This window comes from Mus musculus, chromosome 16 (assembly GCF_000001635.26).
Source record: "Mus musculus strain C57BL/6J chromosome 16, GRCm38.p6 C57BL/6J".
In the NCBI taxonomy this organism is placed as follows: domain Eukaryota; kingdom Metazoa; phylum Chordata; class Mammalia; order Rodentia; family Muridae; genus Mus; species Mus musculus.
The window spans coordinates 59,581,638-59,609,461 of record NC_000082.6 but is presented as its reverse complement, the minus strand read 5'-3'; the positions used below and the strand labels follow the sequence as shown (position 1 = coordinate 59,609,461).

At 43.4% G+C, this 27,824-nt stretch overlaps 1 protein-coding gene across 1 annotated transcript in view; it reads left to right on the top strand.

The window, feature by feature from the left end:
- The first annotated feature begins 8,414 nt into the window (after window positions 1–8,414).
- Window positions 8,415–27,824, top strand: part of Crybg3 (beta-gamma crystallin domain containing 3) — a 108,960-nt gene continuing 89,550 nt past the window's right edge. The window contains exon 1 of the mRNA NM_174848.4: window positions 8,415–8,717. Coding sequence (NP_777273.3) covers window positions 8,569–8,717 — 149 coding nt within the window. The 5' untranslated portion in view covers window positions 8,415–8,568. The remainder of the gene's footprint in view (window positions 8,718–27,824) is intronic.

Here is a 27,824-nt window from a genome sequence, read left to right as displayed (position 1 = left end):
GTTACTCACTGTGATCTTATACTCACTGTGATCTAATACTCACTGTGATCTAATACTCACACTGTGATCTAGTACTCACTGTGATCTAGTACTCGCACTGTGATCTAATACTCACACTGTGATCTAATACTCACACTGTGATCTAATACTCACTGTGATCTAATACTCACACTGTGATCTAGTACTCACTGTGATCTAGTACTCACTGTGATCTAATACACTGTGATCTAATACTCGCACTGTGATCTAATACTCGCACTGTGATCTAGTACTCACTGTGATCTAATACTCACACTGTGATCTAATACTCACACTGTGATCTAATACTTGCACTGTGATCTAATACTCACACTGTGATCTAGTACTCACTGTGATCTAATACTCACACTGTGATCTAATACTCACACTGTGATCTAATACTTGCACTGTGATCTAATACTCACACTGTGATCTAGTACTCACTGTGATCTAATACTCGCACTGTGATCTAATACTCACTGTGATCTAATACTCACTGTGATCTACTACTCACACTGTGATCTAATACTCGCACTGTGATCTAATACTCACACTGTGATCTAATACTCGCGCTGTGATCTAATACTCACACTGTGATCTAATACTCACTGTGATCTAATACAACTTAAAGTAGGAAGGGCTTATTTTGACTTCGAGTTCCTAGGGAGAGAGTCCATGGCAGATAAGTACGGAGCCCACAGCAGTAAGCAGCAGTAAGCAGCTGGGCTCATTGTGCCCAGGGAGGAAGAAGTGATGAGTGCTTGTACTCAGACTGCATTCTTATTGTTCCATCTAGGATCCCATCCTGCGAAACGGCACCACCAGCATAGAGGATGGGCTTTGCTGTAACAACTAACTTAGATAATCCTTCAGATATCCCCACTTACTTGTTTCATAATGGTTCCATATCCTATCAAGTTGTCAGTAAAGATTAACCATCATAACTACTATCTCTGACAATGTAACACCCAAAGACATCACTTTTAAGCTCCCACCCCTCGTTTCCATAAGCTTATGGTCATGTCATATTGCAGAATGATTTTGGTCCAACTTCAAAAGTACCCATAGTCTTTAATAATTACATTTTATAAGTCCAAAGCACCAACTATCATTAGGGACTCAAGGTGATTTCTTAACTGTAAGCTCCTATTTACAAAAAAGTCAAAAGCAAGTTACTTCCAGTAAAGAACAGTACGGAATATATATTCCTCTTCCAAAAGGATGAATGACGGCATAGCAAAGAATGGTTCAATCAAAGCAAGACTGGAATCCAGCAAAGCAAACACCAAATCCTGAATCTCCGTAGCTGGCATCTAGTACAAGTGGAATCCTTCAGATTTCAAAGGCTTTGTACAGTCTCACCCTCCAGCTCTGCCACCTATGATAAATGTATTCTTTCTTGAGCCAGCTTGACTGCATCCTGCAGCTTTCTTGGTAGATATTTCATGGTCCTAGCATCTCCAATTTTTAGGAGGGTCTCAAGTACAACTTGGGCTTGACCTTCATGAAATAGTATCTCAGGTCCTCCTTGCAGGGACTTTGACTCTCCCACATGTTGCCTGACCTTACTGGCTCTCTGGAACCAAGAGGCACAAGAGTCATTAAGCCCTTCAAGGTGACACCTTTAATGTATGCAACAGACCTGAAAATACCACCACCCAGGTACAACTGATTTACCTACATAGAACAGGCCAACAAGCAACTCTTCAACGAGTCAAGAAGCCCTTGCTGATATTAAAACCATCCTGTTTGCTTTTTTTGTCTGCCTTCAATGCCTCTGCAAGAGCAGTACATGTTCTTAAACACTGAACCACCTCTGCAGCCCCAGTCCTGTATTTCCTTACACCATCACTAGCAAACTAGCTGACAGTGCTCCGCTGGGTACGAATTCCAGGTAACAGCTTTGAGAAAGAAACTTCATAGACGACTGGCAAGCAGCTGTCAAAACGATTCTTTACACACCGGATTTTACTCCTAAATTAGATACTTCGTCAGTAAGAAGACTTCCAACTTCCATAAGATGTACTGGTCTAACCTGTCCAAGGCAGTAATTGGCAGTTGTAAGCTCAAATTATATAGTCGCCTTAGGATTGGGGCAGCAGTTTCTCCACCTGCATATTTCTCATACCTGTCATTTTAATTTACTTTTCAATTATGCAATTTTTAAAAGAAGGTCAAGAGAATGCAATAAAGGGTTCACTTGAAGGTAGTTTCCTATTAACATGCCAAACCTGCGGATGCCACGTATTACACATGGTGTGTGGTGATTCATGATTTAAGAGGCATTCATTTATTGTCTTATTTCCTGACCAAATCAGATAGAAGCCAAAGCAGATTCTAAGTATATGTCTGTCATTGGCATAGCATTGTGCATTATGTATCATGCTGCTCTTTTTAACTAGTGTGATATTCCTATAGCAGATCTGTTCCAGAGGTCTTTTAAATGCTGGTTGTAGAACGTCCTGACCCATGCCTCTAGAGGTTTCCTAGAGCATGACATGGAGCATGGCTTGCTGAAGCTACCCACTGTGTCACTTGCTCTTCTGCCCACAGGTCACATTTATGGCATTCTCTTGCAGTTGGCCACCCTTAGTTGTATGATTTCGTCTCAGTCTGAGATGCTTGGGACTGGGTCACCCCTGTGAACTCCAGTCACTAAGCAGCCGGCCTGAAAGGATTGAGCAAAGCTGCTGAACTCAGACTGCCTACAACATCTTTACGGATAACATTTGGGGATTTGGCATTTTGGTTTTTGTTTGTTGTATATATTATCTCGCCAACTTTTCTAGTCACATTTAAAGCAGCTAGCCCGAGAGGAGTGACTATGAAGTCAGCCATTCAAAAATTTATATATAGATTTTTATTTTGGTACTTTATAAAATACAGGGTGCTTGTTGGATTTCTAAATAAATATGTCGTTATTTGGGTCTTTTCCTACTTGTTTGTTTTAATTTTTCAGTTTTCTGACTACCCTATTGAGCTGCTAAGGAACTTTGCAAATTGCAACTTACCAAATTTTATTCAAAGATACCTTGTGTTCTAAAACTGGTTGTGCTTTATTTAAACCTCAGAAACCAAATGTACTGACTGAATGCCCCCCAGGAGGTGTCCGAAGGATGGAAGTGGAAATGGCGGTTTAGGTAATTTCGTTTCAATCCCTCCCAGCCGGTAGGTGGCTGACACTTTTATAGGCATGGATGTGGCTGCTCAGAACAAGTGTGTGACTGATTGGAATGTGGATCTATTGCTATTAAGCTTGACGACTACGACAACAACAACAATAACAACAACAAAGGCATTCTTGATTTTTAGCCTGTTGAACCAGAATCTTAGTAGGTGGGGCAAGCTGGCTCTCTGTGTATTCTAGGCTAACCTCAAATTTAAAATATTTTGTTTTAGCTTCTCACATGTTAGGGTTGCGGGTGTATTTCACCATACCCAGGTTAAAATTATTTCTTTCTCTTTTTTTTTTTCAGTCTATGGATTGAACCCAAGGCCTTGCATACATGGGGCAAGAACTCAGTCACTGTACTCCCAGCCTGCATTTTGAAATATTTTAAGTTAAATTTCTGAAAGTTTATTAGCCAGAATAGTTCAGAACGGAGTAAGATTTCCATAAATAAGTTTGTCAGGTTTATTCATTAAATTCTAAATTCATTACTTTACAACTCCAAACCAAACTAAAGTGATTTTTGTTCTATTCTGTGCAGTATAAATTCATGTACAGGAAATAATGCTAACCTCAGTTTTAAATTAGGTAAAGCCCCCACAGGAAAACTCTGACTCATTTTACACATATAGCATTTCCAATTGCTTTCCCTCATCAAAACCTGCGCTCACAACAGCAGCTGCCTCCATATCTTGTCTTCACAAGTCAGTCTGGCAACCAGTCATTCTAGTAGGAAGGAGCAGGCTTCCAGAGCACACTTGCTATAGAATTTAAAACAAGTGAAAATAATTTCATAAGCCAATTTTAGAATCCTAAAATACACCATTGTGCATAGCCCGTGTACTCAGATGAAGTATCTTGGAGAAACAGATTCTATGGCCTAAGTTTCTTATCTAATAGTGAGTTGATATTCTGAGGTTCTATGCCTGCCATGGTATGAAGCTGATTAACGTTAAATAGAATATTTAATTTGATATTCTCATTTTGCTTCATCTTTATAGCATTAGTGTGACTTGATTTGGTTTGGTTTGCTATGAACAGATTGATATGAACAGTTATTTTGGAATATGCTTTATAATTTATGTTTCCAAAGGCATTCTCCTCTGTAAGTACTTGAAGGAACATATTATTTCAGTATCAGTAAACTTTATACTGTTTGAAAAGTGCATATTCAATTCTCAATGGTCACAAAAGTTTTAAGGATTTCTTTTCTTCTGTATATATATCATCCTGGAGGAATAAAATAATAAATGCAACTTAGCTCAAACTAACACATCTATTTAATCGTGGGTTTGAATGAGTTCACTCTCCGCATGTTCTGCAAAGAAAACCAGGAACAATACAATAAAACATCGTGTATTCCATACAAGTTTGAATAACCAATTATTAAAAACTTCACCATCTGCTCTCATTGAAGCACTAAGATGAGGCATTTCCCTACGTCACAAACCGTGACAGTCAGAATGTAACAGAATGAGAAACTCTAGCATCGTTGCTCCTTTCTTCCTTGCTGTCATGGTTTTTAATGAAAACTTGCGTATGCAGACAAAGGAAAGGGGGAGGCTATACCGTCCCCACCTCCCTCCTAATTGAGCGCTTCTATCCAGTAATAGCTTTTTCGCTGCCCTCGGCAGCTTGACTTTGCCTCATTTGGCCGAGCACCACTATTATTCTAAGAGGCAGCCAGTGAAGTGCCCCAACCCATCTGTTTGCTTTTTCATGGGCTGGTGCCTTCCTTGATGTTGACAGCTGTCTTAATATTCCCGGGCCACCTGCCACACAGTAAATACTCTGCTCGAAGATAGATTCGGTAGTTTTTCCCTCCACAACAGAAAAGCTCAGCATTTCCAACCTCCTCATGCCTCCTCCCCTAAACGCTTCAAGGATCGGCATTTCCAGTCCGGTCACACACTTTTGAGCCATACGGTACTTCCGCTTTGGGAATGGCAATACACTCTCATGTGGCAAACTTGACACTTCCTCATATTTATGGGCGACTGTATTAGTCTTTTTGTAGAAGTGATGTAGTCACCAGAGGCAGAGAATCTAGCAGTAAGGCACTTCCTCCTGTGAGCTTTCCAGGACAACCCTCCCCCATATACACCTACAGAACAAGTTCCCTTCTCTTCTCCTGGACACAACTGCTTTCCCATCAAAGTGGTTCCTTGAAAGAGGGCATACTGTCTTAATCTTTACACAGGAGTGTGGGGCTGACACATCTTGGGCACTTAAAAGACAAATTTAGTGTTGTGGCATCTGTAGTTTTCAAAACTTTGGGGGAACCTCTGTATTGATTAAGAATTTCATACACACATATAATGTGTTTTCACCAAGTCCAGTCCCCATTGCTTCCCTTCCAACCCTTTTCCTAATCCATAATGATGATTCCCTTTTGTGAGGCTCTCTCTAAAGCAAAAAAAAAAAAAAACAAAAAAAAAACAAACAAAAAAAAAAAACAAAAAAAACAAAACAAAAAAAAAACACAACAAAAACAAAACAAAAAAAAAACACTGAAACTAAAAACGAAATTTATATTAAATGATTTGGGACATAATAGGACGCGAATTAGTAACTCTAAAAGATCCACTGCAAACTTAGCAAATTCTATAAAAGCAATGTATTTTTTCCTATTTCCTACTTGGCATATGTCTACATATTAAAAATTCATAGTGTATCCTTTGAAAACCTTTCATATGGAAATATTTTTAATGTCATCGTACGTACAAGACAATGGAACTAAATAGCCCAGTCTTTCCACTGTTTCACTTGGTGTTATATATTATTTATAGAAAAGGCATGAAAACGAGCATCTTTACGTCCTGACACACACATAGAGAGCTCAAATTTCTGGTGTAGGTCTAATAAGTCTGAAAATTTCAATTTGACACAGTTTACATTGAATAGAAAAAAATGTAGAGTGCGTTATGGAACATATTACTACTATGACAGAATTGGTGTCAATTAGAAACAGTTCTGTGTCTTGCAGTGTTGTCGGCTGGTATCTGGAATACGTAACACATGTCATTTTCCAGCTGCACACTTCATAGCCTCTTTCACCTTCACCATCTACATACTTGAAATCTTGGAAGCCATGTGTGTATTCATGTCTCAACAGAACCTCTGGTCTTGTATCTTGGGTGTAAACCTGGATGAGTTGCGCAATGAACAAGGTGGAATTTAAGCAATAACTGAACTATCCTCCGAAGAGGAGCAGCTTAAAACAACATAAATATTTTCCCAAGAAGATCAAAGCCATTGGAGTCTCCATTCACCAGACCTCAGTGTGAGCCAAAGAACTCTAGAACCTACGAACTCCGGACATAGGATAGAGGAAGAGTCCTGTGGTCCCAATCCACTTAGCTTTAAAGAAGAAATTACGTTGACAGTCGTCTAAGAACACGTGACCATCCAGTCACTGCGCACACTGGAAAAGGCAGTACCAGTGAAGTGTCTTCAAACGTGAACTTCGGCAGGGCGGTGGTGGTGCACGCCTTTAATCCTAGCACTTGGGAGGCAGAGGCAGGCGGATTTCTGAGTTCAAGGCCAGCCTGGTCTACATGAGTCCAGGACAGCCAGGACTATACTGAGAAACCCTGTCTCGAAAAAAAACCCCAAAAACAACAAACAAACAAAAAACCCATGAACTTCGTCAGCTTTATGGAAAGAATGCTCCTGCCTCAGCCACTTACCAAATGTCTGGATGAAAACTGAATTTGAAATGAAGCGAAGTTGAGTGCATAAAATTAGTATCTCTGAGATGTTTCCAACTGAAATTTGAAAGTGCTTTCACAGATTTCATAACAAAATCCTAGAATCTAGGATTCAAGAACCTGCTATTGTATGTCAAGACTCTAGGGTACAGGAAATCTAAAAATCTAAGTATTGGAAAAGCAAACATTCAATACCAAGAACTTTCCATGCCGTGAGCCTAATACTTCTGCATATACCTAGGAGACCAGTTGTAAAGAAACATTAATACGTGGACTACTATAACATTTTCCTATCAGCTAATTGAGAGAAATAGTATTATTGAAAATCAGAATTTGCCTCATAATCTTATTGACGCCCAGACACTTTTATCCCCAGACAGACTCCTTGCCTGGACCCTCTGTGCCAACACTGAGGTGTAGGACCACTTTTTGTCACAGGGCAACAGGGGGAGGCAACTGCTAGTCAGCTAACATTGCGTTGGGGAGGCACATTATTCTCCAGGCCCTGTAGCTGCATGGAAGAATTTGCTTGTCCATCTGTATCTGATCCTAATTTTTTTCTTACTCTCATACTCCTAGTTTCAGATCCAGTTGACAGATTAAAATGCCTCAAAGGGGTAGCTGTGGGTCCGCGGGAAGGCTCCTTAACCGGCACTATGATTCCTTGGGGCCGACAGGTAGACGTTCAACCTCCTCACTTCTCCAGCCAGCCACAGACAGCTATCACCCTATTTTCATGTGATTTGCCCACATAACATTTTTAGTTACTAAATGTCCCACTGTTATCTTGAACTTCATACCTCTGGAGTTTGACTTCAGACAAACTATAACAATACACCTGGGGCGAATATGGCTCTGTGTGCTTTCTCTGTTAGCAGCTCCGCTGTATAAAGTCATTTTTATCATAACCAGATATTCGTTTTAAACTAATGTTAAGGGCCTTTGGCGTTCCAGAATACAGGAGTATCTGCGCAACAACCAAATATTTGTTTCAGCATTTTTCTAGTTTGAGTCATACCTGAATCAGATTTGGTTTTGTGATCAGGGACGGTTTTTTTGAAAAAGGATTCTGGGAGTGGCCCACAGGTGAAGGGTGAGCGCTAAAACACACCTGGGTTGGTGGCTCCTCATCTGAGCCAGCTGAAGCAGAAACAAGGTGCTGACAGCAGGACAGATGGGACCTACCCTTGCAGGCTGAAACTGTCTTTAGAAAGGCTGTGCTCAGGTTCCAGGCTGCAGGGCACGCGGGTGCTGCTTCTTGCCAGGTGTTTCCCCAGACTTTAATTGATTACCCTGTTTTAAAACAGCCCTAACTCGGGAAAGGGAAGCAAAGCATTTACAGTTGACTGTTGGCCAAGCCAAGTGGGCTGCGGGCTGGGCTGGTTTGGGCGGGAAGCCGGAGCCTAGCATCCCCAGGCTGCTCCTCCCGGATCTGCACGCTGTGGCCGACAGGGCGGTCGCGGCCACTGGCTCCTCCCGGGGGCGGGCAGCTCCGGGCGCGGGCGGGAGGAGGAGCCGCACGGGGAGCGCTCGTGCCGGCCGGGCTGGAGGAGCCGCGCCGGCGGCCCGGGCCGACTCTCGCTGCGCTCAGCGAGCCAGGGCTGCGGCCACCCTCGCTCCGGCCAGCGGCTCGTCGGGGCCCGCGGACGGCGCGGCCGAGCCGGTGGGGAGATGTCCGGCGGCCGCAGGAGGGGCAGCGCCCCCTGGCACAGCTTCTCTCGGTTCTTCGCTCCGCGGAACCCTTCTCGGGACAAGGAAGAGGAAGAGGAGGAGAAGCCGGGGACCGGCCAGCCGGCGGGAGTGAGCCGGAGTGCAGCCAGGTGGGAGCCGCGGGGGCGCCGTGCGCGCCTTCCTCCGCCGCTCGGGTTTCCTCCGGTCCCGCCCTGGGTGGCTTAGATCTGGGGAAGTTCTTGCTCCCGGCCGGTGGCTTTTCCCGCCGCCATCGGGGGCTCCCGGCTCTGTCCCCTCCACTCCGGGAGGCTCTGAAGCTGCCGAGGGAATCTCGCGCCCCTCCGCGTCGTGCTTTGCCATCTTAAGGTTTTCTCGAAGTGATTCCTAAAAGAGTTGCAATCAGAGCTTTCTGAGACGACATCCAGAATCTGAAGTCTTCGCCAGATTTGTTTACAGTTTAAATGTTGCCGCCCTTCCTCCTTTCTCTCTGTCTCTCTCACTGGGGACATCTGACGGAAGCGCTCCGATTTGGGGAACCAGGGCCGGAGCTGAGAGCTGGCTCAGTTTAATGATTAGTATGTGCACTCTTGCACTCTTTCCATAATCATTTTTCCTCTACTCCTGCTGCTTTAAAGATTGACATTTTAAAAATTCGTCTCATTAAAATGCCCGTTTTTAAATTTCCTTATCAACCCTAAAGGAGAGGTGGTTTCGCTTCTTTCTCCTTTTTTTTTTTTTTTTTTTTTGAGAAGTGAAGCCAACTTCACTTGCACCAGAAGAACCTGTAACCCATGTCCTTGGAAGGTTGCCCTCTAGAGAGCTATATTTACCTCAGACTAAAGACTTGCTGATGGACTTCAAAGAAAAATGGATCGGAAACAACTGACGCTTCTAGTTCCATTACTATTTAGGGTTTGTGATTTGTTGTTAGCCCTTCGTTCTCCTTGCTTTTCCTAATTGTGAATCATTTCCAGTGTAATCACCTGTTAGCATAATACGTCTTTCCAAGAAATGACCAATTATAATTGACTGGTTATTCTACTAGGAAGTTTCAGATACTTTTGGCCTGGTTGTTGATGCTTTTAACATTCGAAGTTTCCCCGTCCTTAATGGTAGTTCTGAAATCTGGGAGGTCTCACCTGTCGTGGCTCTAATGTGGCTCTAACGTTGTCCCTAACAGTCCCCTGTGATCTGAAAGCAGTAGACTCAGCGCCCTTTGGAAACTTGAGAGTGGTGGAATGGAGTAAGCAGGCCAGCTCCTATCAGCATTGTCCTGAAATCCTGCCTGTTCCCCTGGCCTATTTGCCCTTTTAAGGCAGGCACTCCTCCATTCTGAACTCTTTCTGCACCGGGCTGACTAATCCAGCAGCTAGATAGATCCTTTTCACCTACCCCTTTCTGTCTCTCCTCACCACTGATAGGCCCTGGCTATGGCTTTTCACGATGCGGTTTTAATTATGCTTACGCGAGCACTAATTTTGTTCTCATCTGTTTTAGAACTGGCCAGATGTTAAGGGGATTGCAGATAATCCCTCGTGTGTGTGTGTGTGTGTGTGTGTGTGTGTGTGTGTTTAGCTGTTTTATAGGAGCTTAAATCTTTCTTTTTCACAGATAGAAATAAACACAAAGCCCTTATTGAAAGCGCAAGGCAACAAATGGAACCACTCAGTAGGTCCCATCCTCCCAGTAATAGAACAATGTTGGTGGTGACAAGATTGGAAACAGACTTGGGATTTGTGCCCGTGATCCTGTTTCAAGCTGAAAGGACACACTTTGGTTGTTTCTTTTGTGGCAGTAAAACCTTTTAATGAGAGCCGGGTTGATCTTTTGCAGTCATGGTGTGACTTTGCTTGCAATAGTGGGTAGCCAAGAAAAGGTCTCCCACATAAAAAACAGTAATTACAACCTGGAACATGTCTAGTGGTCCAAAATTTAGGAATTGATTTGGCACAACTTTCCACAAGCTCGAATGATCACAATCTGTATTTTACTGTAAAAATAAAAACAAAAGCATTTTTAAAGAGAGCTGTTCAAAGTGACATTGCTACCTTTTACCTGTGCTGCAAACTGACCCTGACGTCCCTCGAGTGTGTGTGTGTGTGTGTATGTGTATGTATGTGTATGTATGTGTGTATGTGTGCATGTGTGTATGTATCAGTGTATGTGTGTGTATATATGTATGTGTGTATATGGGTGTATGTATGTACACTTATGTGTGTATATATGTGTGTATGTGTGTATATGTGTATATGTGTGTATATGTATGTGTGTGTGTGAATGTATGTGTGTGTATGTGTGTGTGTATGTATGTGTGTGTGAATGTATGTGTGTGTATATATGTGTGTGTGTGTGTGAATGCCTTGGGATGAAATGGATTTTCTCAGGCTTATGTTGCATAGGCTCCTTTCCTGCCTGAACTCATTGTGTTGGCTTACGAGTGCTTCATTACTGGGCTTACTCATGCCCAAATACAAAACAGGATACACACGGTCTTCAGAACAGAACCCCCTAGCAACTTCTTAAGAACAGAATTAAAATGAAACATACGTATTAACGAGACGAATGAGAGTCAAATTCACGGCATCGCCCCCCTCCACAGATGTGTGCTACCCATGAAAGCAAAAGGCAGGGGATGCTAGGATAAACACAGGGTCTGGAGAGGTTGCCAGGTCTCTACTCTAGTGTGCCCCACATTGATAGAGTTCTTGAATAGTCCCCTGTTTGAAGCACGAGACAACCTTTGTTATTGCTGTGTGCTGTGTGTTGCTGGGGCTTCACTTGGTGTGAGCACCTCATTTATTTACTGAGTTTGCTGCTGTTCTGGTCATACTACACCTTCAGTGGTCAAGGAGGACGAAGAGTTCCTTTGTTGAGTATTTAAACTAACGTGTTAGCCAACCAGTTCTCGGAAGTGCTTATGGTGGCTGCATTGATTTTTCAGAAACGAAAATTCTACATAACGCAACTGAAAGCTGTCACAGGGAACTTTCAGAACTCCCAGAAGTCAATGTGTCTCATTTTGGCAATCCTTACTATAGTGTTCAGGCCTGTGGTCATTAAAAGAGATAGAAGAGTCCAGAGGGGGTGACTTTAAGAGACCCTATGAGTTGTGGCCTGCAAGATTTTAAGGTCTACTAGGAGACCTTATGTGTATTGGTATGGCCCACAGAGAGAGGCATGCAGAAAATTAGGTTAGAATTAAGTAATGTGGTCTCTGGAGAAAATGTTTGGCTCTTCACTGGGAGTTTTGGAATGTTTTTTAAAAACGGGTCTGTTAAATGGATATTGTTGGAATGCAGAACTCCGTAGGTGAACGCCTACCTTCTTATTTTACCTGCTTTGGGAAAATGATTGCACAAGCTTGTGGCCTTGCTGGGTCACACATGGTGAACCTGTTTATGGGTTCCACGCAATACCTGTAAGCCAGAAGGGAGCTAACACAATACGGCCAGAACATTTCTCAAGGACTGGTTGTGCACCTATCCTGGGCAGAGAGCTTTTGCTTGAGTGTACCCACAGGGCAGCAGGGGTGCTACACTTCGAAGCCTCTTATGACTTTGAGGACACTGAGGCTGGGGCAGTTCTTAATGGCAGATTCTATTTGTATTTGGGGTGTAACAGTTCTTTAAACTGGACTCTCCTGTCCATTGCGGGATTTTTGATGTCCACGATTCCACCTACTAGTTGCCAGTAACATGTCTGGTCATTTGGATATCTCAGAATACCTTCAAGGCGGGCGGATGGGAAGGGCATGGGGCAATACTCCCAGTGGAGAAAGACCTGCGGTCAGAGAGGGAGGAAGAGTCAGGGGTAAGAATTGAACTTAGGTCTCTGACTGTTGCTCGGATTCATTAGACACCATTTTCCCCTCTACCCTTCAAACCCATACTTTTTCCAACATAAGCTAAAAGCTGGGCATGCTGGATCACTCCTGTTGTCCCGCCATTCCAGAAGCTGAGGCAGGAGGCCTGCTTCAAATTCAAGCCTGAATTCTGTAATGAGTTCCAGATCATTCTGGGCGGCAGGGTGGGAGACCCTGTCTCAAATGGAAGCAAAGAAACAAAATCCACATTTGAATAAAGAAGCTCTTTGTTTCAGAGTGGGGCCTGGAACCTAGTGTGTCAGCGATCGAAGAGGGTATGACAGGTTCCCTAAACTTAAGGTCAGGAGTGTGTCCCATGTTTGCATCGTCTTTCCCAAACATGGATAAGTGAGTGGATCTGTGCTTGTAGGGTGGAGCATTAAAGAGGTGATTAGTGGTTTTCAGCCGAGGATAGTACTTTCCCTACTCTCCAAGTGGGCTTTGTGAGATGTAGGTTGGGCGGTGTGTGACCTGTCATCACAGCTGAGAGCGTGGAATGACAGAGGTCAGGAAGCTAATGGGCTGTAGAGAAGAAGATAGGATTGCCAAAAATAAAAAATAAAAATAAATAAATAAATAAATAAAAGCAATGGTTCTGATGTCTAGCCTGAGAGCTATTGGCTTTTGGCTAAGCTGAAAAGAATAAGGCTATGCTTATGCCATGCCAGCAATTCATACTTGAAGTCATAAAAATGCCTACCAAATTCTAGAAGCTCTCAGAGGTGTGTACCGTACTGGTCTGCCAGGCTAGCTCGGATCATGGAACTTACACTTGGCAGCAGAGAGAATGGTAAGTTTGTCAGAGAGTTTCAAGACACGCTACCTTCTGTAAGTGAGGTCTATTTATTTTGTTTGTTTCTTGGGTTTTCATGGGATGCCCGTGGGGTTGCTCATTTGTGAATTCTTGTTGTGGGGTTCCTTGGGAAGGGATTCAGTTGTGCAGTCTAACTCTGCTGGAATTGTAATCAGAACTCCTGGCTTTATTGAGCCAAAGATGTTTTTAGCATTTGTATTCATTAGTGGAAAATACATAAAGAGAGTCATGACAGTTTGCAAAGTGGAAAATGATCCCTCCGCAAAGTACTGCATTCCCTCCTCAAAGTTCTAATGGAATACGTGGAAGTTTAGTTGTACTGGGATGCTACATAAAACAGTGGCGGCAGGAAAGCTATCGGTTGATATTAACTCAACCCAGGGGCTCCAGTGAAAAGAGAGAGGGGGCTAACGTGAGATGAAAGTTGAAGAAATTGTCATCAGAGTGTGTTAACTCTACAAGCTGAGGTGATTGCTCTGTGTGTATGTTCTCCATATAATGCTGCATTGTGGACAGTATATAAAGAAGCCTGATTAAAAACTGACCTCAGAGGCTCAGAACTTAGGTCTCTGACTGTTGCTCGGATTCATTAGACACCAGTTTCCCCTCTACCCTTCAAACCCATACTTTTTCCAACATAAGCTAAAAGCTGGGCATGCTGGATCACTCTTGTTGTCCCGCCATTCTAGAAGCTTATATGTGTTATATAGATTGTATATATATATATATATATATATTTTAGATAAACTCAATATAAACTAAGTATGTTTTTGGTGTGAGAGATTTGTTCAGATAATTTTCCGGTTTAGAAAATATCTATTACATGTATTTTATTTGTGTGTGTGTGTGTGTGTTCGTGGATGCACAGGTATGAAAGTCAAAGGGCAGCTTACAGAAGTCTGTTCTTGCCTTTGACCCCGAGGTCCTTAGAATTGAACTCAGGTTATCCACCTTGACAGCAAGCGCCTTCACCCGCTGAGCCATGTCACTGGCCCATATTTCTTCACTAATGTCATATGCTGAATAAAAATTTTAATCGGACCTCACATCTCACAGTAACTTTTCCCTGGTCAGAAGAGTGTGGGAAATGCGGCCTTAACTGTAGCAAGAGGTGAACAGCAGGGCTTTCTCTCCTTTCCTCCTCTTCTTCCTTGACTCTGCAGCCTCGCCAAGAATTTATGCATAGGTGGAGCCAGCAGAGTGCATTCCCTGAGGAATCAGAGTTCCAAGTGGGCAGTGATCTGTTCACTGAGTAGTGGGACTCTGGGAGAAAATCCCTTGAAGGTTTGCAATTAGAGATCACTCATATCCAGTGTTTACCGGGCAGGTGTTGCTAGCTAAGTCATGGAACAACTCGGCTAGGCCTTTCCCTCAGTGTTTAACTTCTGGAAGTAGTTCATGGAAGTGTCCCAAAACACAGAAACAGCTGTGTGCTTAGCCAACTAGGTTTTTCCTTTCTGTGCCTGGCAGATTAGTTATGACAAAATGAAACCAACTTTGTATGAGAGTTCTGTGCATGGGATCCTGAAGAGTTTCTTTTGTCCTAGAAAAATCCTCTGTGCGAAGTTGGCAGATGTTTCTTTACTCCATCTTGCACACACATAGGATTGAAGGCTTCGATAGGGTTCTTGGCTAACCAAAAGACTCATGGTCCCAGTGGTAGAACCAGAAATCGGGTGGCTCTCTTTAAATCCAAAGCCTACGTTATGTAGCAGTATTCTTTGCTTAACTTGGGAAGACCTGCAAGAGAGGTGTGGCCTTGGAAAATGGTTTTGATGGAAGCAAAAAGACAATGGCAGGCAGCCAGACATCTGCCCAGGTGCACTAGGTCAGTGTCTGCACAATTCACTTATAGTCTTCTGAGCTTGGAGAGGAAAGGAAATTATATCCTGTGCAATATGAATCTATATTTAAATATATACACAGGTCTCCTTCAAATAAGAGATAAAAGTTAAAACGACAGGAAGACAGCCTATCCTGTTTATTTGATAAACAAAACTCAAGTTAGAGAGGGATGAACAGACTCCTCCCCATGTACTCCTTGAGGGAGGGTTTGATTGAGAATAGCCTTCATATGCTCAGACTTTTGAATACTTGGCCCCAATTGGTGGAAACTGTTTAGAAGGATCAGGAGGTGTGGCCTTGTACAGAGGTATGGCCAGGAGCCTTTCAAGAGCCCTTGCCAATCCCAGGTAGCTTTCTCTACCTCCTGCTTGTCTGTCAAGGTGGAAGCTCTCAGCTCTTCTTTGCCACCATGTCTTTGCTCTGTGCTTGTGGACTTTAACCCTCTGAAAGTGTAAGCCCAATTAGATGGAGTCTTTTGTAAATTGCCTTGGTCATGGATGCACATGTTCTGTCCCTGCAATTTAAAAGTTAACTAAGGCAAGGGTGAATTGATACGCCACTTCGGAGGGAAACAGGAGTCTCTGATGAGGTTAGAGACCCACCACATACCCTGCAACTCCCCTGTAGGAATTCCATCGTCCATATAAAGTCGGTAACAGGATAAAATTGCTTAGGAGAATTGTGTCACTGTTCATGTTATTGTAATAGCAGAGTGGCTTGCTGTTAACCAGAAAGCTGCACATCTATCTGATATTGTCACATTAATATCACGTACCTGTTGGAAAGAATGTGTGCCTTAAGGAGACATCTCCAAGGTACATTTGAAAAGAAGACAGCAGAGAAGGGGAGGAGATGAAGAGGTGTTGCTAGAGCCATGTTGCCCGCTCTCTGTAGATGGGGTGGAGCTGAGGGCTGGGGACCAGGGAGGCCTTCACGGTACACCTCTTCACACTTGAAACTTGTGTGGATTACCTGTTATAGAAAGAAAAAAAGATGGATTTGAGACCTGGTGAACATTTGTTGAAAGAAGAAGAAAACCTAAAGATTACTGATGCAAGAACAGACTGCAATAATTTTTTTTCCCCCAAGTAACAAAAATCCAAATTAAGGATGTCAGATAGTTGTAGAATGTATACTGCAGGACCATTTTCCTTGGACACTCCTTAAGGGTATAATTGAGACTTATGTATTATTAAATCTATAATGGAAAGCGGGTTGAATGAACAGATGGACCCACAACTCTTAAGTCGTCTGCCATCCATCTCGACCAGGCCCTGAGGTACAGTAAAAGGACTTGGCTCTTATCTCCCAGGCTCCAGAGTTAGCATGGCCGCCAAGCCTCTTCGCGCTACCAGGTGTGTATAAGATGAAGTGCTTTATAGATTAGCAGGAGTAATATTTTATTGAAAAAGTCATACACAGAAAGGCATTGGCTCATTCCCCTGTGAGCCTCACGTTGTGGATCATACGATTTGAAAGCTTCCTGTCGATAAGAATTGAGTTTCCTCTGTGCCAGGCGGTTTCCTAGGGTCTGGGAATCCAGCTGTGAGCATGGTGGGACGCAGTTTTCAACCCTTCCTTATTTAGCACTCTTTCGTTCTTCCTTTCTTCCTTTCTTCTTCTCTTCTCTTCTCTTCTCTTCTTTCTTTCTTTTTTTCTTTTTTTTCTCTCTCTCCCTCTCTTCCTTCCTTCCTTCCTTCCTTTCTTTTTCTTTCTTTCTTTCTTTCTTTCTTTCTTTCTTTCTTTCTTTCTTTCTTTCTGTGACTGGATGCCACTCTTAAACTCACCGAGTAAGTAGCTCAGATTGGCCTTGAACTTAAGACCTTCCTGCTTAGCCTCTCTGATACTGGCATCACAGGCGTGCACCACTATATTGGCAAACTCCTTTCTCTGGTAACCTTGATTTTTTTCACCCACGATCAATTTCTTGGATCACAACTCAGAGGCCTATTGATTATCACAATGCTTATGGCCGTAAGGTTAGGCTACACCTCCTCCCCCACCCCTCACTAGCGTGTGGCTTATATAACCTGTTTATCCTATTCCAAGTCTGCCACATGGCTGGTTAGTTGCCTCTTCTAGTTTTATACATCCAGCTTCTTCAGAGCCCAGGTTGCAAATCTCCCCACACCTGACTCTATCACAGAATTCCTGTATCTTCTATCTCCCACCTTCTAGTCCTGCCTCAGCTAATACATAAGCTACCAGCTTTTTATCGACAGGTGATGCTTCCACACAGTATATGAGAGATTCTCTCCTAAAAATAAGTACCAAGATGGAAGGCGGGGGCTAGAGTAGTGTGAACCCATTCGTGTGTGTGTGTGTGTGTGTGTGTGTGTGTGTGTTTAAAGAGGAAATTGCTTTAGTTACACATAATCTTCAGTATTTCTATCGCCATGTCTAAATAGTGCTTTATTATTATTTATTTGTTTCAGGCAGTGTCTGTTGACTTCTGACTATGGTAGATTAGTACTAGTTATTTTATACCCTTTCCAGTTCCTTCACTTACCCATCTAAGGCACTTCCTATCATTTGAGGGATGAAGTAAGACCTGAGCCTTCAGATTTTTATTACTGTGTAAAGATATTTTGTTTGACAAAGCCCTATATTATGATTCCTTTCTTTGATGTGACCTTTTGGTTTTTTTTGTTTGTTTGTTTTGTTTTCCTGGAGGAAACTACTTCGTTTTTCATTTTCTCACCTTTACTTCTTCTGGGACGTCCAGGCACGTTTTCATAATGTTCTCTGTTTCTCTCCATATCCCAGCATGACACTGTTCAGTCACCTCTGTGTCCTCCGAGATCTGCCCCCACTGGTCTCTCTCCTCTCCCCTGTTCAAATCTGCCCACTCTCTTCCATTTTTCCACTTCCTGTCTTTCTTTGTTAAGTTCCTAGTTCTGCTGCATTATTTCCAACAAGGAATGGAATCGTAGTTATAAGATAGACCCTTTTTTTCAGTGTTTACATTTCTGAATATTTTTTCCCTATGCATCCTGAAGTTATTTCTCCATTTTCTGTAATTCTGTTGCTGTTGATTAAGCATATGATTTGGGGACCTCCCCCCTTGTTTTGTCTGTGACTAATTTCTTTTCCTTTGTAAATTTTCAGAAAATTGAGTCTCCTTCTAATCCAGTACCTTGTGGTGAATAATAGATTTTATGTAGAGTCTTTTTCCCTTTGGTGGGCATTTGCTAGGTCCGGCCCCGCTAGAGGTGTATTAGCCATCAAGGCTGAAGGGTAAGACTCCCTTTTCTGGTGGTAGTGTGCTTGGATTTCAGACCTTGAAGACCTCCCCCTAATTTCCTACCAAATGTTTATAATTTCTGAGCATTAGTCGAGATGTGACTTGACATTTTTTAGCCTTGTGTTTCTTCCCCTACTCTGGCCTCCGAGTCACTGGAATTTTTCTGGAATCCTTAGGCTAAGCCAAAATGACAACTGCATTTGCGGCCACTTACACTGCAGTTTTATCTGCTCTAAATAATTTCTGTCTGGCTCTCTTTCCTCAGAACTCTCGAATGTGGCACCTCTTGCTTATTTTATCTAGTCACTGACTTCCTTTTATTTACTTCTGTTACTTGTGTGTTTTTCAAAAGAACAGAATTAAATCCGCTTGCTTAAAACTTTCCAGCTTTTTATCGGGTACGGACTGAGCTCCATAATGCCCCCTCTCTACTGACCATGGCAGGATTGTTGGAGGACTGCACAGTCAAGGTCTCTGCTAATAAAGACACGTTAGGTGTTCAGTGCCAAGTTCTCTGAAACTGTTGGAACAAAGAGAAGACCCATGGTGGGGGCTGGTACTCCTGGTGGCTCCCAAATATTCTGGCATCACTGGGATAACATGCCTTTTAGGATCTTACCTTGTATTTAATCTTTTGTCATTTAATTTTTTGTTTTGTTTTGTTTTTGTTTGTTTGTTTTGGCATGTAGTTCAAACAACCTGAAGCATTTCTGAGTTCTTACACATACTAATGTCATGCAATTTCTAGAAGGTCTATGTCAGAAATGTCCGTGGCCAGTCAGAGTATATATAATCTCTTGTAATTGCCAGCCTTTCCTCTACAGAGGGAACCCTTCATATTTGACTCTCAACCCTGGCAACTGGTTAGGTGAGGTGTAAGCTTGCTGCCTCTCTCTTTCTAGTGAAGTACCCGGGGACATGCTCCAACTCGAGGTGGCCTCTTGTTTGTTAGTGAGAATTGAAGCTGTAAGCTGGAGTAATTTTGGCTGGCTCCCTGTTCTAAGCAGATCTAAGGATCTTCTTTGACAGTGTAGCACACATTGTATAGCAAGGATTTATTACCGTGTAATAATTGTAGTTTAAGTGCCTAGTTATTTGTCCTTAATTGCATTCTCACCATTTTTTTTTTAACTCCAGTACTAGGTCATTTAAAATTGATGCTTTTGTAAAACAGGCATCAAATCCTATGAAAATATGAAATAAAGGCACATTCAGAACTCTCAGATATGTCCTGTACTTTCAGGTCATTTGCTGTGTGACTATCTATATATGCAGATATTTTTACAAGTAAAAAGTTCTCTTTAGGATTGGAATTTAAACATGTCCCTTTAACATATAGTACTTTAATATGTTTCTACAATGACATGTGTTTAAATAAGCTGTGGAGATTACAATGTAAATCTCATATTAAAAACCTCAGTTGTGGCCATTGTTTATCAGAATTTTGGTTTAAATATCCCAATATCTTTATTTAGGGAGGGTGTGTATTCTACTGGAGGAGAGAAGAAAATCAATTCTACAAATTGATACACAGTATGCTTTACAGTGAACATAAAGCAGGATGAAGGCATGAAGTGGGATGGAACGGGTGAGACTGGAGTAAGGAGGTGTGATTGACAGAGGCTTCTACTGGGTAGCATTTGAGCAGAGTGGTACCTCTACGGCTGACCGTATCTGGGAGCGATGGATGAACATGTCCAAACAAGAGCTTTGTAGAGTGGGAGGACACCACCTGAAGGTCCCGAGAATGTGCAGTATTGCGTGCTAGGTGATATAAACTCAACAGAATGGAAGGAACGGTGTCCATGACATGGGGAGGGGCCGGCAGCCAGATGAATTAGGAGTGGGGAGGCCCTAGCGAGAAGGTGAAACACAGTTTAGCTTTTGGATGTTTTCATAGCCCTGTGCTTATGTTTTTACATTGTATGTTTATATTCATCTTGGAATTTAAAGAAAAGGAAGGATTTGAGGTGGAAGGGAAATGTCAGCCAGGACCGGGCTCTGTAGAGCGCTGGGGAGGCACAGTTTGGCTTATTCCTTCGGTCTTCTGTCTCCTTCAGGACTATTTTGGATGGTACCTGGATAGATGCCCCATGGTGTTCAGTGCTGTACTTTTTGTAATACTGGGCATCTAAACCCACAGCCTTACACTCTAGACAAGCCCTCCACCCCCCAAGTGCCTCATTTTAGACAACAACCGGAATGCCAGTTTGAGTTCACACCAGGGCAGAGAATGTCCGATGTTGCTTTACTTCTCTTTAGCTGGGTCACACATGTTCAGAGTCACAAGGGCATCTGAAGAGCATGAGGTGGACCAGTGACTCGGGAAAGAACAGTCATGCAGGACTACTGTGAATGAGTGGTAGGCAGCTCAGGTACAGCTCAAGCTGCCGAGAGTCTTACTGCACAGACCAAGCGTCAACTGTAATTATGGTCTGTGTTGGAGGACTGAGATGGAGACCGGAAATTAAGCACAGTAGATATGGATCACAGGGGAAGGACCGCATATGGAGAAGAGCAGCACCGGATACTCCAAGGTTGCAAAGCAACCAACTCCAATCACACCCATTACATTCCCCCCTTCCCTTGGTTTTCTCCCAAGATTCCCGAAATCGCTGGGATGCCAGATGTTCGAGCCGAAATACATGCTGTTTGATTGCCTCAAAATTGCAGCCTCTGGTTACCTTTCAATTTGGAGCCCAGAAATAGTGCCATAACCACCTGTTTTATGTCCTCTTAATGGTCATTTAAAAAGTACAAGTGCCATTGTACCGCAGGCAGTCGGCGTTTACGAACGGACAGTTTGCCAGGTGGTTGTGTCTGAATCACTGATGTAGAAGTCTTTTCTCTTCATGGAGGCAGGGAAGGGCCTGCTGGATGGGGCTGCACCCTAGTGCCTGAAAGTCAGTTTCATTCAGAATAGACCTCAGTAGATCCCTGAGCAAAGAGAAATCCTCTTGCAGTGGGAAGGTGTGTTTCTAGGAAAGGACCTTTGCTCTCATGTGCATGGCTTCCATATATGGGCAGCCTCTTAGGAGGGTCTGAAAGTAACAGTCATACTATATTTAAGGACAACAGTGATGACTAATGGAGTAGAAGGCAGCCTGGATGCAGCTCGAGTAACGTCGAGATAAGGTGCAACCGGCACCTCCCATTGTTGTAATGCACTGGCGTTTGTTGTGATTTGTGCTTGGCTTCCTGGACACGGTCTTTTTCTTCCTTTCCCACAGAAGACTCTAGATTAGTCTGTTTTCGTTTATCACCGACCCTGTACTTACAGACTCACAGCGTCCCAGAATTACAGGCCCGGGAGCCATCTCATATAAGCAGGTCTGCCCCGCTATTTACGTATTAGTAAAATCACATCCAGAATGAGGGTTTGGCCGAAAAGCCTTTTGTCCCCAAGGCACTGCCATTTGAAAGAGGCATATGTCTATTTTGAGAAGATATTTTTAGAAGTGTCATTTAAAATGTTTATTATTAATTTCATACACCTTTGTCACCCATTTTTTTTTTCTCAAGCCCCTTCCACTGCAAGCAACCAAGGCTCTTCCCAGCAAGTCCTCACCCACCTCTCTGGTCTTTTTGTTTTGTTCCTCCCCTCCCCTGCCCCCCAAGCTAAGGTGAGCCATCGGGATGGTCAGAGTTGTGAAGCTATCCAATACAGCATCAGCAAGCAAGCAGTAACTGTAGCAGTGAGAACAATGACTCTGCCTCCCCCAACAGCCTGTCCACTGTTGGCATCTTTAATGTTTTGCTGAACAGTCTACTGCCGATGACCACAGTTAGGCAGTGGGTCTGTGAAAGGGCCTTTGTTGCATATCATCTTTACTTTTAGTCCTGGGCGGACTGGAGTGTGATGTGGTCACAGTATAAGGAGGGCCAGAGACTGGCTATGTCGAGTTTCATCACAGGTCAGGTAGTCTGTGTGGCGAAGAAGCACATGGCAGGAAGGACAGGCCAAGTGAGGATGCAGAGGGAGAGATGTGGCTCAGTGGACCAGGGTCTAGGTCCAGCTGACACTCCTGAGGAAGGGGAAGACAGTGCCGTGTGTGGCCCAGTTCCTTTTCCTTTCCTGCTACATCACCAGCCCTGTTGCTGCAGACCCTCGAGACGGTGTCCCATGTGCCATGGAAATGAGCATCCCGAGAGGGGGACAAGATGACAGGCGTCAAGGGTCTGAGGGGAATTGGGGAGAAAGAGAGTATCAGTTCTTCTTAGGAAGGGCTGAGTGTGGCCGGCCGGCTGCCCTAAGGACAACCAGTGGGCAGGTGATGCTTAAATGGAAGGATTTTGGCCAATGAGGTCAAGTGACCTCGTGTTTTGCAGTGCTCAGAATGACCACCAAGGACAAAAGATGCCTGTCTCTCTAGAAATGCCAAAGCACCGTCCACTCCAGCATCTGCAGAGACATGGGTGAGCCCTCCGGAAGACACTTGAGGAAACTGTACTGTGTATTTCGAGAGTCTAGACGTTTCTGACAAAGCCAGAAGCATGATGTGTGAGAAAATGCCTCGGGAGGCCACGTGTTACAGGAGGTGGAGAGTGGAGGGCTTTCCTTTCCAAGGGTGACTTCCCCTCCCCACTGACCACACCCCACTGCCAGGTTTATTTTTGAAAGAAGCCAAGATGTTTGGAAGGCGTAAGCATAAATATTTGCTTCCCCTCCCCTCCCCACAAGGAACTTTGTTCAGTAAAAGGCTGCTTTGTCAAGCCTGTCCTCCCTCCATCCTGGAAGCAGCTCTTTGATCACGTGAGTGCATAACTGGCTGTGCCCTTGTGCCTTGTGCCCTGTGCCTTAGTCTATAATGTGGGCTACAGTGAGGAGATTTCTCACTGTGGGTCCCACTCTGTACTCAGGATATTCTGTGTGCTCATTACCATAACAGCTATTTTTGCTCTTATGGGTTTTTCTAGTTAGTATTTAATCTCTATGTATTAGCACTGACATCATCTGAATAGTGTTAAGTAGTGGCCTTCCCTGACAAGATTTCCCTCTTCCCTGTATTACCAACAGGCATTGGTTTCAGCTGAATCCTGATAGGTGCTCAGTTCATTGTTCAGGAATGCGGTGTTGGAGGGTGACCTCAGCTGAACACCTGGGAATGGCCGTGACTAGTACAGTATAGATTCCTCTGCCCACTTTAACTGGCATGCTTGACAATCAGATGTGTATTTGTTTTAAAAACCCAGCCCCCTGTGTGATTCTGTTATATGTGCAAAATGCTTGAGGAAGACAACATTTTTTGTTGTTGTTTTTGTTTTTTGGGTTTTTTTTTTTGTCCGCCCCCTTTTTCTTTACTCCTCAACAGCTTGTACCAGGGAGGGGGCCTGAACATGTGGGTGGGTTGCTCTGTGTATGATAGGTTGGTCAGTTATTGGGCCCAGCTTCACGTTTCTTATCTAGTGAGAACTCAGTTAAAAGCAAGAGGATACGTTATTTTAGATGGCAGGCCAGAACCTCATGGAAATTATTTGAACTTTCAGATGCTAGTGTGCACTTTTGGTTTTCATTGCCCGGGAGTTGGCTTTATGCTGGAGTTCTGGCTTTCAGATATGATCTGTTGCGTAGAGGTGAGGAGCTTGTCTGTTACATTGACCTTCTTATGTGTCTCTTTCCGTTAAGTAAGACAAGGCTATTGAGAGATGACAGGTATTATTGGTGTCTATAATTGTAGTTCTTGCCTTTTCTCCCTACCTCGAGGTAACTGAGGCTTTCTAAAAATATTACTATTAAAATATTCTTTGGTCCCAAGGATATTGCGAGCAACCATAGGAATGGATTCTGTTGCCTACATAAAGTTTGGGATTATCTGGATTTGTGTACATGTCACTTTCTCTTATGTTTTTGAATATGAAAGTACCATTCTGTCTCATTTGTTCATTTTCCTTTTACTATATAGCATGCCAGTGTCCACTGTTTGGAGAGTCTTAACCAATGTGTTGTTTCTGCCTCTCTCTCTTTCTCTCTCCCTCCCTCTCTCTCTTTCTTCCCCCTCCCTCCTTCCTGTCCCCCCCCCCCTCGCCCGTTTCTTTGTAGTTCACACTGTCAGGATGACAAAGCATCCTTTTATTGGACAAAGATTCTGGGGGGAAAAGTAGCAAATATTTAGGATTAAAGCTTTGTTCAACCCTTCAAACAGCTTGGCTTATTTCTAGTAGGATGCTGAGTGTGGATAGCTTTAATATTGCCTTTGTAGTAAGACAGGTATTCAAGAGAAGTGAGGTCTTAATGGAAGGAAGTTGATCTCCCTTCTGGGAGAGGAAGAATGTTGTCAACTTTGTTTCTGAAGTCAAAGGAGAAGGCCCTGTTTGTTTCTGCTTCTTGTGGGATGTGCCCTGTGGCTGGGTAGCTGGGTCTTTTCCTTTTCCTTTCTTTTCCTTCCCTTCCCTTCCCCTTTCTCTTCCCCTTCCTTCCTCCCTCCCTCCCTTTCTTCCCTTCCTTCTTTCCTTCCTTCCTTCCTTCCTTCCTTCCTCCCTCCCTCCCTTTCTTCCCTTCCTTCTTTCCTTCCTTCCTTCCTTCCTTCCTCCCTCCCTCCCTCCCTCCCTCCCTTCTTTCCTTCCTTCCTTCCTTCCTTCCTTCCTTCCTCCCTCCCTCTGTCATCTTTTCTTTTTTCCTCTTCCTCCTTTTCCCCCTCCTTCACTTCTTTCTTTTCCTTTTCCTCCTCGTCCTTTTCTTCTTCCTTCATCTTTTTTGGTATTTTTGAGACAGGGCCTCGATATGAAGCCCTGGCAGTCCAGGAATTCATGGTGTAAGACCTCATAGACATGCACTCTCTGCCTCTACCTCTGGAGTGCTGGCACTAAAGGTATGACACCATGCTAGGTTTGGGTCTCCTTTCAAAGAGGAAACTTTCTTGAGCTTGAAAACCAGCACATTAGATTTTGACCAGTTCAGGTTAATATGTGGGTTTCTGGCATCAGTTATGTGTCAGTTTGATTTTTTTCAAACCTTATATTTAATGATGATTCTTAAGTGCTTTAACCTCCCCTTTAGCTCACCACCCACCAGAGGTAGTGGAAAAGAAAGGAGAGGGGGCAGTGGACCTGTTTAGAAATGGCTCTTTGGAGCAGATCCCGTCTGAATTATCTGGAAATTGGCAGTTGAATTCATAGGTTAGCAGTGGCAGCTTGATCCACTCGCAAACACTTCATGGCTGCACCAGCTGTCTAGTTTGGTAGAGTCAGGATAGCAAATATGAATCAGTCGTGGTGGCACTACCTTGCAGAGACAGCCAGGCCTCAGCCTGGGCATGAGTCAGCAGGAGGGACCAGGAGGGACATCAGGGGAAGTTCTTGCCTGTTCCTCTCTCAGGGAAGTGAAGATCAGCAAAGATGCGGAACCCACAAGCGTAGCACAGCTAACTCTGTAAGCAAGTCCTGTTTGTACCTTCCAAACATCATGTGTCCTCCACAGGTCTTGCCTCAGCCTGTGTCTTGCCCAAACTCATGCCGTGACTCAGCACAGGGCTTGCCTTAGCACGTGTGTCTGTCTCAGCTGTCAATCACTCTGCCAGTCAGCCCAAGTCTGAGGAAGCTGCAAGAAACTACAGTACACCACCGGAAGTTTTTGGTGTGTTTCTCTATCTAGAGTCCTGAAAAATACAACTCAACTATGCAGTGTAAGGCAGACCAATACACGCATGTTGTTAGCAAAAAATCCTTCATCACGTGTCCTTTCACCTGCTTGCTTTAGCACCTGTGTCCACTTCAGCTAAATGTTTCTTCACGTATTTGCCCCAGCAAAACACCAACTGGCTTTCCAAAGAACCCGTAAGTTTCCACTTCAGTTACCCTTGTATGATGTGTATATTCCTGATAAATAAGAACCTTCCTAGCCCTGTAGATACAGATGGTTACGAGAGAGAACATAGCTCCCTTTTAAAATGAAAATTATAGGCTATTTACAATGACTTTCTGCAATTAGTATTTTTTGCCCCAAGTTCTCTATGCTCTTTAAGAGATCATGCTATATGTACACACTTTTTTTTTATGTTGTTTGTGGCCCATAATGATTCAGTGTCCAAGTTGCGAAACACATTTTAAATACTATCCAAAATGAAACATGAAAAAAATATTCAGTTAAAGTTTTTTGTTTTTTTCATTGAGTACTTTTGCTTTCTGAGATTTCATTTCACAGGATTGTGTAACAACATCCATGATTAATTATGGCAGAAAAACATTAAAATTTTTGTTCCTGCAGAGTCATCTTTCCCCTAACCGGACTCCCTCTTTATCGTCCTTACAGCAAGATGACAGAGATCAGGCAAGGTGTTCTCAGTGGGTCCTGGTTTCCTGTGGGATATGCAGATACAATTGCTAACCTGTTACGGGTTCTTAACCCTGAACACATATTTGAGAACTTAAAGAGGACTTCCCAGCATCCTCAGCTGTGTGATAGACAGAAAGGATCCATTTACTGAATTTAAAAGTTCAAGTGTGAGTTGAGCAAAGGGACACAGACAGTGGTTACAATACACCTCAGGTATTTTTGGATCCAGTGAGAAGAAAGAACACACAGGTGAAACAGAACTCTAAATGAGTCAACGTTGTTCAGGCGGAAGTGTTGCAAACAGACGAGTGTATTTTGTTGGGCTGAGAATTTGGCTTGTTCTAGCAGTGACAAATGACTCTACGTGGCAGGTGTATCTCAACCAGGTACAGAAGTAAATGTGTGTGTGTGTGTGTGTATCTGTCACCTTTCTGTAACCCTGTGTGTGACACCCTTCATCTTATTCACCGATGAATATAAAGATTTGTTGGATTTTTTAAACAGAAGGATGTCATGAGGACATTAACAGTCACTTTGACCTTCTTGTGAAGAGCCGATGTAAGCTCAGGAGTCCTACAGATATAAGAGGTCAATTAAAATAAGACTGTGATTATTTGGAAAAGAAGTGTTGGAACCTTTCATGAGCAGTGATGATGATCACTATCACAATGTTAGCTTATTTTTAAAAGCAGCCTGGTTAGGTAGCCCTCCTGCCTCTGCGGTGCCTCTACAGCGTGATTCTGATGGAGCATCATCGTCTTCAGCCCAAATACAGTGTTACAATATGTTATGGCACTTGGCTAAAACACAGCACAACACATTTTAAAGTCTGCCTTAGAGAAAAGAATCAGAGGGTTTTGTTTGTTTGTGTGTGTGTTTTTTCGAGACAGGGTTTCTCTGTATAGCCCTGGCTGTCCTGGAACCCGCTTTGTAGAGCAGGCTGGCCTCGAACTCAGAAATCCGCCTGCCTCTGCCTCCCAAGTGCTGGGATTAAAGGTGTGTGCCACCACACCTGGCTAGAATCATAGGTTTAAATTTAGGAAATAAGTTTTAGAGACTAGAAGACGCATTGAGTTGTGGTTTGAGCTTTATTTTATTGTTAATATTCTTTCTGCTGAGTACTATTGGGTTTTTCAAGTGTGTGTGTGTGTGTGTGTGTGTGTGTGTGTATGTGTGCTCAAGTGTGTGGTGTGTATTATGTAACCATTTGCATGCATCT